General features: G+C 43.6%; 1 protein-coding gene across 3 annotated transcripts in view; it reads right to left on the minus strand.

The window, feature by feature from the left end:
• Positions 1–15956, minus strand: part of ZFYVE16 (zinc finger FYVE-type containing 16) — a 173703-nt gene that overhangs the window by 52070 nt on the left and 105677 nt on the right. For all 3 annotated transcript variants that reach the window (XM_033926351.1, XM_033926269.1, XM_033926441.1), the window contains one exon: positions 10710–10962. In XM_033926351.1, coding sequence (XP_033782242.1) covers positions 10710–10962 — 253 coding nt within the window. The remainder of the gene's footprint in view (positions 1–10709; positions 10963–15956) is intronic.

Here is a 15956-nt window from a genome sequence, read left to right on the forward strand (position 1 = left end):
AGTGCCACCCAGTAAAGCAGGGATTCTCTACCCAGGCAGTCAGTTTCTCAGGATATTCACAATGAATATGTATGACACAGATGTGAATGCAATAACTCCACTGTATACAAATCCATCTAGCAACTCGTTCTGTTTAATTTTCTTTACTGTTATTTTTCGTCTTTTGGTTTATCTTCACTTTTTCCTTTTTATTTTAATTTTATCATTATTGGTTCACTTTATGATTGTTAACCGAGTCGAACTCCATTTTTTATGAAGATGATCCGATCTATAAATTTAAGGTTTACTTTAGTTTTAGTTTAATGCATATTCATTATGAGTAACTTTAGAATCTGATTGGCTAGGTATGAACCACTGCAAGAGTAATGGTCCTAGGTGCAAGCTCTCTGGATTTCTGAAGGTGGAGAGATCCACATAATTAGGGGTCTATGGACAGCTCCAGACACCTACACCAGCACCTAGAAGAACCACAGAATGGGTGCTTTTAGAGATAAGCTTTTTAACTAGTAGCCCAGCCTTAGAAATTAGTGAAGATCATTGCTCTATCAGATCCAACAGTAAACAAGGCTTTAGACTTTTAGTCCAACAGCACCTCCTACTAAAAGAGACTGTAAACCAAAAAGAAGAAAAATTGACATGTTTTATCTTTCTCAAATTCAGTGGGATTGTTTGTTAAAATTATGAAGACACATTAGCCCATGTTATGACTATACCCGTTTTACTGATTTTCCGATGATAGCATACTCTACAGCACGAACAATAGGGGAATTGTTTAGTTATCAGAAGTTTGGTATTCTAATACAACATAAGGGAGAAGGATGTCAATCAGCCCTGTGGTCAATGTCAGTGGTATGATCAGACAGTGAGTGGTAGAGAATGGAGGGATCTGGGGACTGGGCGGGTGATTAGATGAAAACAGGATACTACATGTAATATGATATATGTAATATATCTTATTATATGCCCCTGTGAATTAGTGTATGTGGGACAGTCCAGTAGACCAATAGATCAAGAATTAATACTGAAAATTTGCAAGCTTCATATTTAGTACAACATTGGAAAGAGAAAGGCCATCAAGTTGGGGATATTAGTTGGAGAGTAATAGATACTGTAGAAGTTGGGTGGAAGGGTGGGAATGTGGAGAAGTTGTTTTATAGGTTGAATACAGTGAATCCTTTAGGTTTATTCTGAATGAGTGCTTTATGATTAGCACAAATGAATCAGTAGTTTGATAGAATCTTCATCAGTTCACCACAAGGGCCATCCACTTAAGCTAGAATAGAAAGCAATGCTAACAGAAGCAGAAAAGAAATCTAAACACAAGACAATGTGAGGTGAACAGAATGGATTTTGTCCCCTGCATTTCTAGAGCTGTGTTATAGCACTTATTCTCCTGGTTAGTGATGGAATCTATTTAATTGATTCGTCCTCAAACTCAATAAAAATTCTGAGCCATACTACGTGTCAATCTTATAATGTTATTTATGCTCTCCTCTGCCCTTGTGATTTATTTTACATAGGATATCCATCTTGAGCATTGAAGGCACTGTATATAACCTGGGAAATTGTATGGAATTAAAGCATCCATTTGAATCACTTAGATGCATTGTATTGGAATACATACAGGACAATGTAAGCCAGAATTTGTTACTTCACTGTAAACAACGCTGGATATGTTTGCTGAATTCTATAAGGCCTCAGGACCTAAATATTAGCATAGAGTGGAACGCTTTCTACTTATCTGGCTCTTTTGAAGGCATTGATATGTTTTAGTGGGAAGAGTTATCTGATGACATAAAGGATATAATGTTGGCATTCTTTGCTGCCTCTTGCCATCTTTGTATCATTCACCAGAAAGAAAGGCTTCACTCCCCTTACACAATTGCTAAGCAAGACAGAGCATTTTCTTGGTTTTATTTATACTTCCCTTTTGATGGTGAGAGCTGATGTTGATCATTATTCTGGAAGATAAGTACTGGCAATGTAACATTCTAACTAAAATTCTGCCTACTTTTGTTTTGTAACAGTAATGGTTTTGTTTTCTGGGGGGAGGGAAGATTTTCCAATCTAATTTTGAATTTGGCTTTTTGAAAACAGCTTTTTTGCAATTGTAATAAAGTGGAGTTTATTTTTCTAACCTATGATTAGTCACACTCTTATCTGCTGTATGTTATATGCTATGGGATGTCATTGAGCATTCTAGGTCTGAAGCATTTTTTTTCTCCACTTTTGATTTTTGTTTTTTTGGCAGATTAACCCAGAGCCAATCCAGCTTAATTCACTCAGTACAGTATTCTTATTGATACTCAGTTTTCCTTTTAAATTTTTAGGTTACAATCTTGCTGTTCCATCAATTTCTCACATCTACATCCTGCAAGGGAAGTACCACTAAGGAGACTAGCCATTTATCTATGGTGTCAGAAATTGGGAGGCAGCACTCTATAGCTGCAGTGAGCAAGGTGGTAGGCCTTTCAGTACAGGTTCACACTTAAGCCCTGCTATTTCTTGCCCCCTTCAACAGAAAGTCTGCAATGCAAGTGGTGGGATGCAGCAGGTCTTCAGTGCAGGCCTATTTTCAAGACCCTGCACTTTTCTGACCTTCATTTTATTAAGTCTTGGGGCCCAGGGGAGGTGGCTGTGGCAGCAGGGGAAGGGAAAAGGATGGATATGCTGAATAGAGAATGACACGGGGAGCGATCCCCGCAGGCAGCTGCGGCATGGCTGCGGGTTATGGAGACTCCAAAGCCAAATCACCGCAGACACGGGGACAAAAGTTTTCACCGCCCGCAAAAACGGTGAAAAGATTTGTCCCCGCAGGCCAATGTGCCCCCTTCTAGGAACCGCTATTTACCTGTGTTTCACCGTGCTCCTCTTTTGTCAGATCAACCCTTCCTGCCAATAGAACCCGCCCCCCCCCCCGACGATCGCCGGCAGGAAGGTGCTCAGCCCTTCATGCCGACAGAACCAGCCCTCCCCAACGATCGCGGCAGGAGGGTACCCATCCCCTCCTGCCTACCCCAACAGCCCCCCCGACGATCACAGCAGGAGGATATCCAACCCCTCCTGCCAGCTCCCCAACAGCCCCCCTATGATCACTGGTAGGAGGGTGCCCAACCCCTCCTGCCGACCCCCCCAACGGCCCCCTATATCGCCAATAGGAGGGTGCCCAACCCCTCCTGCCGGACCCTCCCCCAACAAACCCCGCCATCCCGAAACACCACCCTTAGTCTTACTTTCCAAGTTGGACCGGACAGCTCCTCGTTCGTCTGGCCAGCAGGCCTGCCTCCGTCCAAATGAGGCGGGCCCGCCCCTCCCCTCCCCTGCCTAACCCACAGGATCCTAGGGCCTGATTGGCCCAAGCACCTAAGGCCCCTCCTATAGCGGGAGTGGCTTTAGGTGCCTAGACCAATCAGGCCCTAGGATCCTGTGGGTTGGGCAGGGTAGGGGCGGGCCCGCCTCATTTGGACGGAGGCAAGCCTGCTGGCCATACGTGTGAGGAGCCGTTTGGTCCAACTTGGAAAGTAAGACTAAGGGGGTTCCGGGGTGGGAGGGTTCGTTGGGGGGGGTCCAGCAGGAGGGGTTGGGTACCCTCCTGCCGGGGATCTTAGGGGAGGCAATTGGGAGGACCGGCAGGAGGGGTCGGGTACCCTTCTGCTGCGATTGTCGGGAGGGCTGTTGGGGGGGGTCTACAGGAGGGGTTGGGTGCCCTCCTGCCGTGATCGCTGGGGGGAGGGGAGACTTGCAGCCGTAGCCGCGGTCACTATGCTAATCACGGCAGGGAGATCTTTGCCGCGATTAGGTACAGCGGCAGCGTCTACTTACCATGTAGGCTAACATTGTAAGCATTTAAAGTACATGTCGTGTTTGTTTTTGCATTGCTAGCCCCAGGGGTGGTGGAAGATTAGTGATTGAAAAATTGTATGAAAAATAACTATTTTAAATTTAGTGATCAAAATGTGTCAGTTTTGAGAATTTATATTAATTAATTTTTTCTCTGCGTGTTTTGTTTTTGTATAGTTATTAACTAATATTTAACTAAGTTTTAAAGTTTTAAAGAATGTTTCCTTTATACGTAAATAAAGAAAAGTATATAAAATCGTACCCGTTTGAGGCCTTTATGTATGCAGCGGTGACGGTGACGGGGCGGTGAATGGGGTTGCAGTGGCGGTGACGGGGCGGTGAATGGGGTGGCAGTGGCGGTGACGGGGCGGTGAAGGGAATGGCGGTGACGGGGCGGTGCAGAGGATGGTGAGACGGGGACGGGGCGGTGACGGGGACCAATTTTTTCACCGTGTCATTCTCTAATGCTGAACATGGGGTGGACAGTAGGACAGTGGAGATGAAATGCTAGACACTTAGGAGAGAAAAGGGGGAGAAGAGATGCTTGCAAATTGGGTGAGGGTAAGGGTGGGAAAGGGTAGATGAGATGCTGGATGCCTTGAGGAGGGGGCATGGAACAGAAGACAGAATGCTGGACGAAGGGGCAGGGAAGAGAAGGAGAGATGCTGGATTTTGGTGGAGAAGCCCTTGAGCTTTTTGGGGGGTGGGGGCCTAGAACATACAACTGAAAGTCGGCCACTGGCTCTGGCTGCTCTACCCAGTCTTTTAGCCTCCATGCTGTCCCTTTTCTCTTTAAAAAAAAAAAAAAAAAAAAAAAGAGTTGAGTTGAGGAAGTAGAGGACATTGGACTGGTTACTGTGCTCCTCTGAGCTCTGTCCTTTGGACCCCTCATAGGAACTATCTGTCTGAATGGCCTGGGCAATGGGTGGATCATACCAGGGGGGCCACTGGAATGGCACCTCCTGTTGCAGTGCTTTCTCCAGCAGTCAGTGTTGAGTGCACTTAGAGAATCATACATCCCACATTCTGTAAGAAACAAAATTCCAGTATTCATAATGTTAATGTTATGACACATACATACAAATCAACAGAATATACTATGGGAGTAAATATTTCAAATCTGTGATAAATATCTCAACCCATCAAAAAAAATCACAGTCCAAATATTAATATTAAATTATGTGTAGTGCTCAGACCCACAACCATGAATGAATGAGCTTAATACTTTTGATCCGAATATCAAATTTTCATTTAAGGCTAGTACTTGTGAAATATCATTTTTGGATATTCTGATAAAGAAAACTAATGGTACGTCAAGTACCCCTTTATACAGTAAGCCTTCTGATAGGAATACTCTTTTGCAATATCATAATTTCCACCCAAAGTCCCTACGTCAAGGGATTAGAGGTCTGCACGGGAATGGGGATCACGGGAATCCCGCAAGTCCCACGGAGATCCCCCTAGGTCAACGGGACTCCCACGGGGACCCATCCCAGGCCCATGGGACTCCCACGGGGACCCCTCTAAAGCCCACAAGACTCCTATGGGGATGGAACTGGGGTTCCTATCTTCCCGACTCGAGGCCTACCTTATTTCCGGTCCGGCGCTGCACTGAGCTCCGAGTCCCAACGAATCAGCAGCATGTCACATAGGCATGGAGCTCATCATGTAGGCAGTAAGCTCAGCACAGGCAAACATTGGTTCAGCTGCAGCACAACAGGCCATTCACAAACGAACTCAGAGTTCTAAGGTCGTTTGTGATTGCCCATTGTGCTGCAGCTGAACCAATGTGTGCCTGTGCTGAGCTTACTGCCTAAGTGATGAGCTCCAGAGGAGGGAGAGCCAGCGGCTGAGTTGCTGCTTCTGGGGAGCTGCAGTGCTTCACTTTCCGTTGCCTTTGTGCAACCACCCAAGCGAAGAGCAGGATAGCTCTCTGGCTCCCAGCTGTGTTCTGCCCTGCCACCACCTGAGCTGGCCAAAGTTGCGCGGGGTAAGTGTGGGCACAGGGTCTGGAGAAGGGAAGGACCTTGTGGGGTGGGGTGGGTCAGGCCAGAACCCTGCACCTCCCCCTCCATGGCTCCCTGCTGCCGTGGTGAAGGTGGCTGCAGCTCCTGGGCACTGGGGTGGCTGGCTGGAAGAGGGCCTACTCTCCTTGCCAAACCACTTGGCAGGAGCTGGCTAGTGCTGCTGAGGTCAGGTTAGTGGGGGTGGGGGAAAGGTTTGGTGGGTGCTGGGACTTAGCATGCATGTGGCAGGTGGGGGAGGAAAGACAGGAGAGTCAATTTGGCGCACAGGTTAGGCAAGGGTGGGCTTGGGATTGTGGGGGACAGCAGGGGAAAGTGAGAGGGAAGTGAGAGGCAGGCCAGGGTGAGGAGAAGAAAGAGTGAGAGCTAGCATGAAGGGAGAGAGTAAGGTGACAGGGAGAGGAGGGGGGGTGCACAAGATAGCAAAGCCAAGTAAGCAGGCAGTATGGCTAATATGAGAATAAGCAAAAGGGACAGGTGATGACCATCATGAGGGATAGGGAGAATGAGGCAATGGTGACATGGAGCGGTCCAGAGGAGGGCAACGAAAATGATAGGAGGCTTGCGCCAGAAGACGTATGAGGAGAGACTGGAAGCCCTGAATATGTATACCCTAGAGGAAAGGAGAGACAGGGGAGATATGATTCAGACGTTCAAATACTTAAAGGGTATTAACGTAGAACAAAATCTTTTCCAGAGAAAGGAAAATGGTAAAACCAGAGGACATAATTTGAGGTTGAGGGGTGGTAGATTCAGGGGCAATGTTAGGAAATTCTACTTTACGGAGAGGGTGGTGGATGCCTGGAATGCGCTCCCGAGAGAGGTGGTGGAGAGTAAAACTGTGACTGAGTTCAAAGAAGCGTGGGATGAACACAGAAGATTTAGAATCAGAAAATAATATTAAATATTGAACTAGGCCAGTTACTGGGCAGACTTGCACGGTCTGTGTCTGTGTATGGCCGTTTGGTGGAGGATGGGCAGGGGAGGGCTTCAATGGCTGGGAGGGTGTAGATGGGCTGGAGTAAGTCTTAACAGAGATTTCGGCAGTTGGAACCCAAGCATAGTACCGGGTAAAGCTTTGGATTCTTGCCCAGAAATAGCTAAGAAGAAAAAAAAAAAAAAAAAAAAAAATTTAAATTGAATCAGATTGGGCAGACTGGATGGACCATTCGGGTCTTTATCTGCCGTCATCTACTATGTAACTATGTTACTATGGGATACAAACAAAACAAAATACCTGAGAGAAAAAATAAAAAAAAAAAAAACAGACAATGGATTCAAATCAAGTCAAATATATCCATCAAAAGAATCCACTCGTCAAAATCACAATTCAAATTAATTCATTCATTTAGTCATTCAATAATTTACCAATATAATATATAAATTCATTCAACACTTTATTAATATTACTACACATATAAACAAATAACCAAAACCTAAAAAAGGCAAAGGAATCCAATCGTTCATGCTATTAGCATATTCTCATCAGTCATTTCGAATAGAACCAAACTGCATATATACTGCTTCTTTGTCTAGTACTTATTCTTTTTCCTTTACCTTCCCTCTTTCTTTATCTTCCTTGTCACTCCTTGGTTCTGATTAGAATTTAAGCGCTATCTCTATAGTGACGTATATGCATTGGATCATTTGTACATTGTTCTTTATGATCCCTTTTTTCCTGTGATATATTTTCTTTTCATGAAATTTTTCAATAAAAATTTTGACTTAAAAAAAAAAAAATTCAGCTAGTTCATCCTTCAATATTGAATCCACCAAGATATCAGGAACAAATTGGAGTCCTTAGCCATTAGTTCATACGTTCATGTGAAAAATAGTCCCAGAGTCAACACAATAGATAAAGTGCAAGTGCATAAATCCAATATAGTGATTCAATAGTGTTCAAAGACATACAAAGCAAACAGATAAAATCATCTTCCAAAAAACTTTCAACTCCCTCCTGAACACGAGCCGTGTTTCGATATCGTTCTTTATCAAGAGGAAGAGTAACGCTGGGAGAAAAAAGAGCACATAAACATATCGACTATAACACACTTAAAATATCATACCAGCTTTCTCAAAACAAACAATATAAACATAAATAAAGGCAATCATACCAGGCGAGAAGTAGAAGCTGACTTGATCAGGAGCCACGATTACCCAAACGTAATGACAAGAGAGAGAGAGATGACGAAAGCCACAGCCAAATATTATGGGATGATATGGTGGCTAGAGAATAAGATGGCAAACAGGCCAGGCAAGGTGATAGCCTTCCACCTTGGGCAGAGAGAGAGGTAGGGAGAGTGAAGTGGCAGGCTGGATGGGGTGAAGGGGAAGGGAGAAAATCTGATGACAGGAACAGGCATAAGGGGTACAGAGATGATGGTGACAGGATCAGGGGTAGGGAGAGTGTGGTGATGGTGACAAGGAAGGAAGTGGGCCAGTGTGAGGGGGAGGGAGGTTGTGTTCTGTATGTATGAAAAGGACTGTTTTCTTTTAGCGTTGACTGTGCAGGATCGATCTGTATTAATCTGGCTTCAGTTTAACAATGAGTACATTAATGTACTAATGCTCACTGCAGTGTTTATGATGCTCCCTTTTCCTAGGTGCACCCTTGCTTTGTGACTCATGGATTATTACAAAAAATATTTTTTTATAGAAAGGAGGGGTATTAAAAAAGGAGGGGGTGTAAAAAAAAGATTGTATTTTATTGTTAGTTTAAATAAACTAAGGCTTAAAAGTAATTGCTGCTTTTTATGGGAACAGGTAACTTTTATAGGGGGATGGATGGAGACGGAGGGGATTCCTCGCGGGGACGGCGCAGGGACAGAGGGATTCTTCGCGGGGATGGGTGGGATTTTGGCGGGAACGGGTGGTATTTCTGTCCCTTTGCAACTCTCTACAAGGGATTCCTGTTTTTACGGCTCAGAAGAATCTGCTCTGAGGAACACGAGTTTCAAAATCAAGCTCATACATTGTATCAAAAATCTGTACAAAGGGGCTATCCGAGTAGGATAGTGAGAAAGGCATGGTGGCATGCCAAGTGTTGCCATAGGGAATGGCTGCTCAACCCCACTGTAGATCCCCTCATATGTATCTTACCCTTCTCAGCAGATAGAAACATAGAAAGATGATGGCAGATAAGGGCTATAGCCCATCAAGTCTGCCCACTCTATTGACCCACCCCTCTAAGTCTACTGACCCCCTTAAATATACTGCCACTCTACTGACCCGCTCCTTCAAGTCTATACCCTAGTGACCCTATTCCTTGACTTGACCCTCATAGGGATCCCACATAGGTATCCCATTTATTCTTAAAGTCTGGGATGCTGCTGGCCTCGATCACCTGCACTGGAAGCTTGTTCCAATGCTCAATCACTTTTTCCGTGAAGAAGTACTTCCTGGCGTCTCCACGAAACTTCCCTCCCGAGTTTGAGCAGATGCCCTCTTGTGGTCGAGGGTCCTTTGAGAAGGACACAGGGTGTGTCAAATTGTGAGGAAACATTGGTCGGTTTTGCAGATTCACCTGTGTTTGATTGAAGTCCCTAAGTTTGCCTTCACGAAGGGACGTAACATAGGCAAAATGCTGCGTTGCAGGGAATACCGGTGAGAAGCCAACCTGAGACATGGTCATCACGCATGTGGCTGTTGTGTTTACTGCCAGTTTGTATTAAATAGCAGAGACACTGTTATCCCCAGGTCAGATGGGAAAAGATTTTTCTTGAAGACCGATACAGGTTGCACTTCCTATGCGGTAGTTTATTGTATAGTTTGCCCCTGCAGTAAACTCTATATTGGCCACACGAAGCATGCTGTTAAATTGAGAATCGCTGAGAACTTAAGTAATATTTGGTGTGACCACATCTCAGCACTGCTGGTTTCCCACTGGCAGGAGGCAGGACATGAGGCAGACGAATTGAGATATACTATCCTGCTTCATGCCGGTGTCTCAGTACCTGCTGGAAAGGGAACAGCGTTTTATTTTTAATTGGCGCACCCTGAACCCTGGTGGACTCAACAATGAAACTGAATGATTTCAGCTGTAGGAGGTGTGGCTTCCTAGAGTCTTGTGTGGGTGTGTATGAGTTTGGCCCTTAGCTCTTCTTGCTGCGGCATGATATTGGTGCTCCCAGTCTGTTTTAAAACTTTGGGCTTTACTGCTCCTTCGCTGTGCTGCTAGCAGGCTGTGAGCCTTTGACTTGTACTTTCTCCAGTGCTTAGAAACTATAATAAGGTATTAATTAAAGGTTTAAAAATGTTTGATAATGTTTAGGATAACAATGAAGTGGTATTTGACATGTTTATTTTGGATTATTTGTGTTTTGTAGTTTCCCCTCCTGAGGAAGCGAGACACTGCGAAACTCGAGTCAGGGGGATGACTTGTGCTTCACAGCTTCAGGAGTTTTTATGCACTTTTATGCCCAGTTGTTGGGACCCACGCTGACTCAGCCACGAATATACAGATAAGTCCCTTTTTAGTGTGTTTTCCATCTAAGAGTGAATTTTAGTGGCGGTAGGACAATTGTATGCAGTGATGGTCTGATTGGGCAGCCTATGCTTTGTTCACTTCACGATGAACACTAATAGGTTGTAGGTCTGAGCACTACGCATAATATTACTCTTTGGACTGTGATTTTTTTTGATGGTTTGAGATACATACAAATACCTTACTGAGGGCAGATCCCAATTACAGAATACATTGCCATGTCAAGACCCAGTAATCAGGTCTAATCACTAATCTGATAATAGCTTTTAACAGAAATTACATTTTTTCTTTTGCTTCGACTGTTTTCTAATGATTGCTATCTAGCAAGTCAGTGCTAATCCAGCCACTCATCCTGGTTTTACCTTCTCCAACTGCAACTAAAAGAGGTGGCAGTTGATCCTCCTCTTCAGGCAGAAGGCTGATTTCCTTGCTAACATATTTTGCAATATTGCATCTCATCTTGTCAGTTGAAAAACAAGCCACTGGCAACTCAGTGTGCGAGGGAATCACAGGAACAGAATTAAACAGCTGCTCGGTTTCTGTGCCCAAAGTGTTTGTTAATTCCTTGGACTCCACATCCGCTACATGAGGATCATCATCTCTCAGATTTACAACCTGCAGAAGATAGAACAGGTTCAATTTAATCTTTCAGAGACATGTGCCAAGTTGCTGCTCACTAAGTACCACATGGATTAAAAAGGCTTTTATTCAACTTGCATGCATGTTAAAAACAGCTCTCATTTACATCTTAGCTCATTAAGGGGCCCTTTTACCAAACTGTGATAAGAACTAAAGCATGTGTATAAGCTTCTTTGAGATTTAGAGAGCATGGCTAGACGTTCATCTGTAACAATGGTAACAGGATTCCCAGAGAAAGCATGTGAAATTTTTCCTTCACTAAGAATTTGTTGAGTATAAGGAGATCTATGATTGGATGGAATCCTCCATTTCTTTTCAATATGAGGAAATATTTTGAATCGTGAGTAGTGGCGCTAATGGACAGGGGAGCGCTGTGGCATGATGTATTGGAATGGATAGTGTGCAAGATATTTTTGTTGAGTACGTTGTAGATTTTTTTCTACATATAAGACACCTACTTTTCATATGATTCTGGGTAAATCTAGTTAGTAATGCATGCATGGTAGACAGGGCAATACCCAATTAAGAGCTCATGAAAAGTTAGGTATAAAGATATAAAAATTTGAAAATGAATTGCAGCCAAGGCCAGAAAAATACTACAGATTAATAGTAAGGATAAGTATAATAATATTCTCTTTATGTAATTTGCTGGATTAAGCAAGATCATAAGGGAAATTTGTATATATATAACACATTTGTAGAGGTATTAATCTTCCTCCATATTTCTTTCTTTCTTTATGTCTTTTCTTTGTCTAAAAATATTTCAAGTTCACACCTAAAAAAATCCTCGTGCTTTAATTGATGACAGATGTTTCTGAGCTAGCTAGCTCAGAGAATATCTCATTTCACATTCCATTACTTGGTAAAGAAGGAAGCCCAGATCTCTTAAATGTACTTTGATAATAATTATGATATATGTGATAAGATGTGACGTATGGATATTGTGGGATCCCAGGAATGTGTGTGATGGAATGATTTGTGCTTAATTTAAAACCTTGTACATTTATAAGATTCAAAAAACTTTAAGAGATCCTGAGAGATAACATCTGAAGTTTGACCTATCTGACCTTTAAGCTAGGTTACCATAGAAACTCTCTTAAGTCTGTGACATTCCAAGAGGCCTGCTTGCCTTTTTAGATGTGAAGGGAGGGCTTTTTTTAAAGCCCAGTAAAGGGTTTTCTCTGCTGTAACTTGAAACTGTCAGTTTTTTTCTCCAAAGCATGAGTTCTGAAGGGTTAGAGAACTGTTTTGATTCAAACTTTTAAAGAATACTGGGAGAGGGTTTTTTTCTTTGGGTATATTATAACATTTTACGCATATTCAGAAATTGCTGTGAACAAATATATAATTTGTAAAACTTTTCTTTAAGCCTAGCATCTATAAGAGTTAAAAGGAATTTCTTTATTCAAATACATAAGGACAGCCTCTGCTGGCTGACCATTGGTAGATCGGAGTGATGTAATATTGGTCATTGCGAAAATACATAAGTGAACACAGTAGACCAGTTCTTTGAGACCATGTTTATTCAGAAGAGGTGCATTTTACATGTGTGACGGTATGTGTCTCCTTTATACAAATGCCTTTTGAAACAAGATTATTCTGTTAATTTTTAATAAACAATATTTGAATGGAAATATTTGTATAATTATCATTATTCCCGGGCACCTAAGGCAGGGTTTAGAATATTACTCTGTTCAATAGAACACCTTGCCCTTCTCTAGAAGAGGTATTTTTTATGGCATTTAGTTGGAAAAGAGTCAAGAACTCTTGGTGAAGGAGAATTGTCTGATGGGAATTGAAAGATGACTTTCTTAGAGAGTGGTTGGGGGTTTTGTTTGAAAGTGAAAGGCATAACATAACCATATCTCACTGCTTTAAGGACCCACTGTTCTGCTGAGGTCTCACTGATGGTGGAAATGAGTGAAACGACTCCCTATTGGAAGAGTCTGTGATGGAGGTTGTGGTGTACTAGCTAGACTCTCTAAAAGAGAGTTAAAATGAAGGTTGAATTTTTTGTTGAGATTGTTTTTTTGGGGGATCTCTGTTATCTAGACCTTTCTGTTGTGAATGTCGTGAAGAAGTGGAAGGTACCGAATATCTTCACTTTAGCAAGAGGATCTCCTAGGGGTTCAAAATCTTTTAGATGGCTGAGACTTAAGGCTTTTGAGGACAATAGGGTGGTCATAGAATCCTCAAGTTTTTTTAATTTTTTGAGTGGCCTCCTCAATTTTATCCACAAAGAGATCATCTTCCAAGCAGGAAATACTGGTCAACCTCTCTTGGACATTTCGAACAAGACTCCCAGGTACTCCAGATGCCGAGTCAACTCCAGCTGGCTCTTCTTGAAGTTGACGATCCATCCCAAGTCTTGGAGTTGTACCACTCTTGAAACTGCTCATTCACCTTTCTCCTTGGATGAAGCCCTGATGAGCCTTGTGGAGATGTGCTGCCACCACCACCATCACCTCACAAAAGATATGAGGTACCTTTGCTAGACTGAAGGGAAGTGCCGATAACTGGAAATGCTGGTCCAGTACTTGGAGCCACAAGCACCTACTGTGGGCCAGGAAAATAGTAATGTGGAGATAATGTAGGGGCATCCCTGCTTTACCTTTTTGGGACTTTAGACCTAGCTCAGGCCAAGAACCATCTTTTCTCCTTAGAAGCATTATTGACTTGTTTACAAGCTGTGTTCACAGCCAAGGTCATCCACCAGCGCTGGGCCTCTCTTACTCTGTGAAGATATGTAGGAGCAAGTCTTGCAGGCATTGCAATGAACTGTGTCTTGTTCTGTTATCTTTGCAAGACATGCTGTCTGACCAGAGGATTCATCAACTAGCCTATTCAGTATTCTTCTGTGTATCTGACAATACCCCTTTTGGACAGGTCCTGATTGGCCCATATGTGTCACCTGTGCATGGCGAGAGTGAGAGAAACTGTGCAAACTAGACTCAGTAGAATTTGGACTTGAAGGAATTCAGGTCTGAACTTGGGAAGTTCAGCTGAGCATCTGGAGGAGAAAAGAAGCAAAGAGATGAAACGTTCCTGGTTGTCGTGCATCCCATTGGCTGATGGGGAGAGACTTTTCTGTGTTTGGACACTAGTGAACTTTGTCTCTGGACTGCGACCGTTCCATGAAGAATTGGCAGCTGAGTGCTTTGTGGCTGTTATCTGACTGAAATACCTTCTGCTATAGCAGTGCTGGGATTTTGGATCTTACCTGCCGAAATCACTGGGCTTGTAGCCTGAAGAAAAATAATTCTACAACATCCGTTGCTAACCTCAGCTGAAAAAGGGTGAGAAGTGATTCTTTACAGTTCTAGGGGTTAGACAGAATTATCCTTGGCTTGCAAAAAGGGTTGGTTATTTTTGGGATGGTGATAATTAGCCTAGGCCATATTATAGTTGCTGCTTAGGTCTTCTACTCCTCAGGCACTACTCATAGTGCCAGGGTGGCAGTCCTTCTCAGTAAATTTCTTCCTTATGCTGTTCATAAAGTGATCAAGGACCAGGGAGGGAGGTATTTGTTTCTCCATCTGGAGGTGCAGGGGATGGAGATGGTGATTGCAAACATCTATGCCCCCAATGTTTTTAACATGGAATTTTTTCAACAGATTATGGGTTTGTGTGCCACCTATCAGCAACTCCCCATTTTGATGTTTGGCGATTTTAATGTGGTTCTCGACCCGGACCTGGATCGTCTTGAAGAGGCCTCTTTTGCTGATGATCGTCCTACGCGGGGCTTTACCCAGTTTTGCAAGGTACTGGATTTGGTGGACGTTTGGCGACTTTACCATCCTGTCGATAGATATTTTACTCATATGGCTCGGGCTCATCCTACTATGTCTAGGATATATTATATACTGGTGTCTTCCTTTTTTCTGCCTCGGGTGGTTCGTGCAGAGATTGGCACTTCATGGTTTCTGATCATGCTTCCTGATCTTATTTTCGGAGAAACAGGGTAGAACTTGTTAAGCTGTTGGTGGCACAGCCTCATCTCCTTCCCAGATGTTCGGGGCTTTTGCATCAGGAGCTGATTATTTCACGAGGACACGGTATTACTCGAAAGGGTCCAGAGAAGAGCGACTAAGATGGTTAAGGGGCTGGAGGAGCTGCCGTACAGTGAAAGATTAGAGAAACTGGGCCTCTTCTCCCTTGCAAAGAGTAGACTGAGAGAGAACATGATCGAAACATTCAAGGTACTGAAGGGAACAGACTTAGTAGATAAGGACAGGTTGTTCACCCTCTCCAAGGTAGGGAGAACGAGAGGACACTCTCTAAAATTGAAAGGGGATAGATTCCGTACGAACGTAAGGAAGTTCTTCTTCACCCAGAGAGTGGTAGAAAACTGGAACGCTCTTCCGGAGGCTGTTATAGAGGAAAACACCCTCCAGGGATTCAAGACAAAGTTGGACAAGTTCATAATGAACAAGGACATACGCTGGTAGGACTAGTCTCAGTTGGGGCACTGGTCTTTTGACCAGAGGGCCGCCATGTGAGCGGACTGCTGGGCACCATGGACCACTGGTCTGACCCAGCAGCGGCAATTCTTATGCTCTTATGTTCTTATGTGTGGGTGGAACTTCAGAATATACAACTGGGGTCTACGCCTTGTCAGTGGAGGCTCCCTACATATCTTTACTGGGATAAGCGTTACAAAGAGTACATTCTTGAGAAATGGGATCAGTACTTGTTGGATAATGTTGCCTCCACTTTGGATGTGGTACTGCTGTGGGAGGCTGCCAAGGCGGTCCTTCGCGGGACTATAGTGTATGTGGCTAGACTGCGGAAGGAGCATTCCTGAGAATTATTGTACTTGCATCGTGCAGTGGATACCAGTAAACTTCGGTGGATTGCTTCCAGGGATCTGGCGGATCGGGAGTCTCTGCAGGCGGCTCAGGTGGCGCTCCAGGTGAAGCTTCATAAACACACTCTATACTCTTTCCAAAATCACAAACATAGATTTTATA

This window comes from Geotrypetes seraphini, chromosome 1 (assembly GCF_902459505.1).
Source record: "Geotrypetes seraphini chromosome 1, aGeoSer1.1, whole genome shotgun sequence".
Lineage (NCBI taxonomy): Eukaryota > Metazoa > Chordata > Amphibia > Gymnophiona > Dermophiidae > Geotrypetes > Geotrypetes seraphini.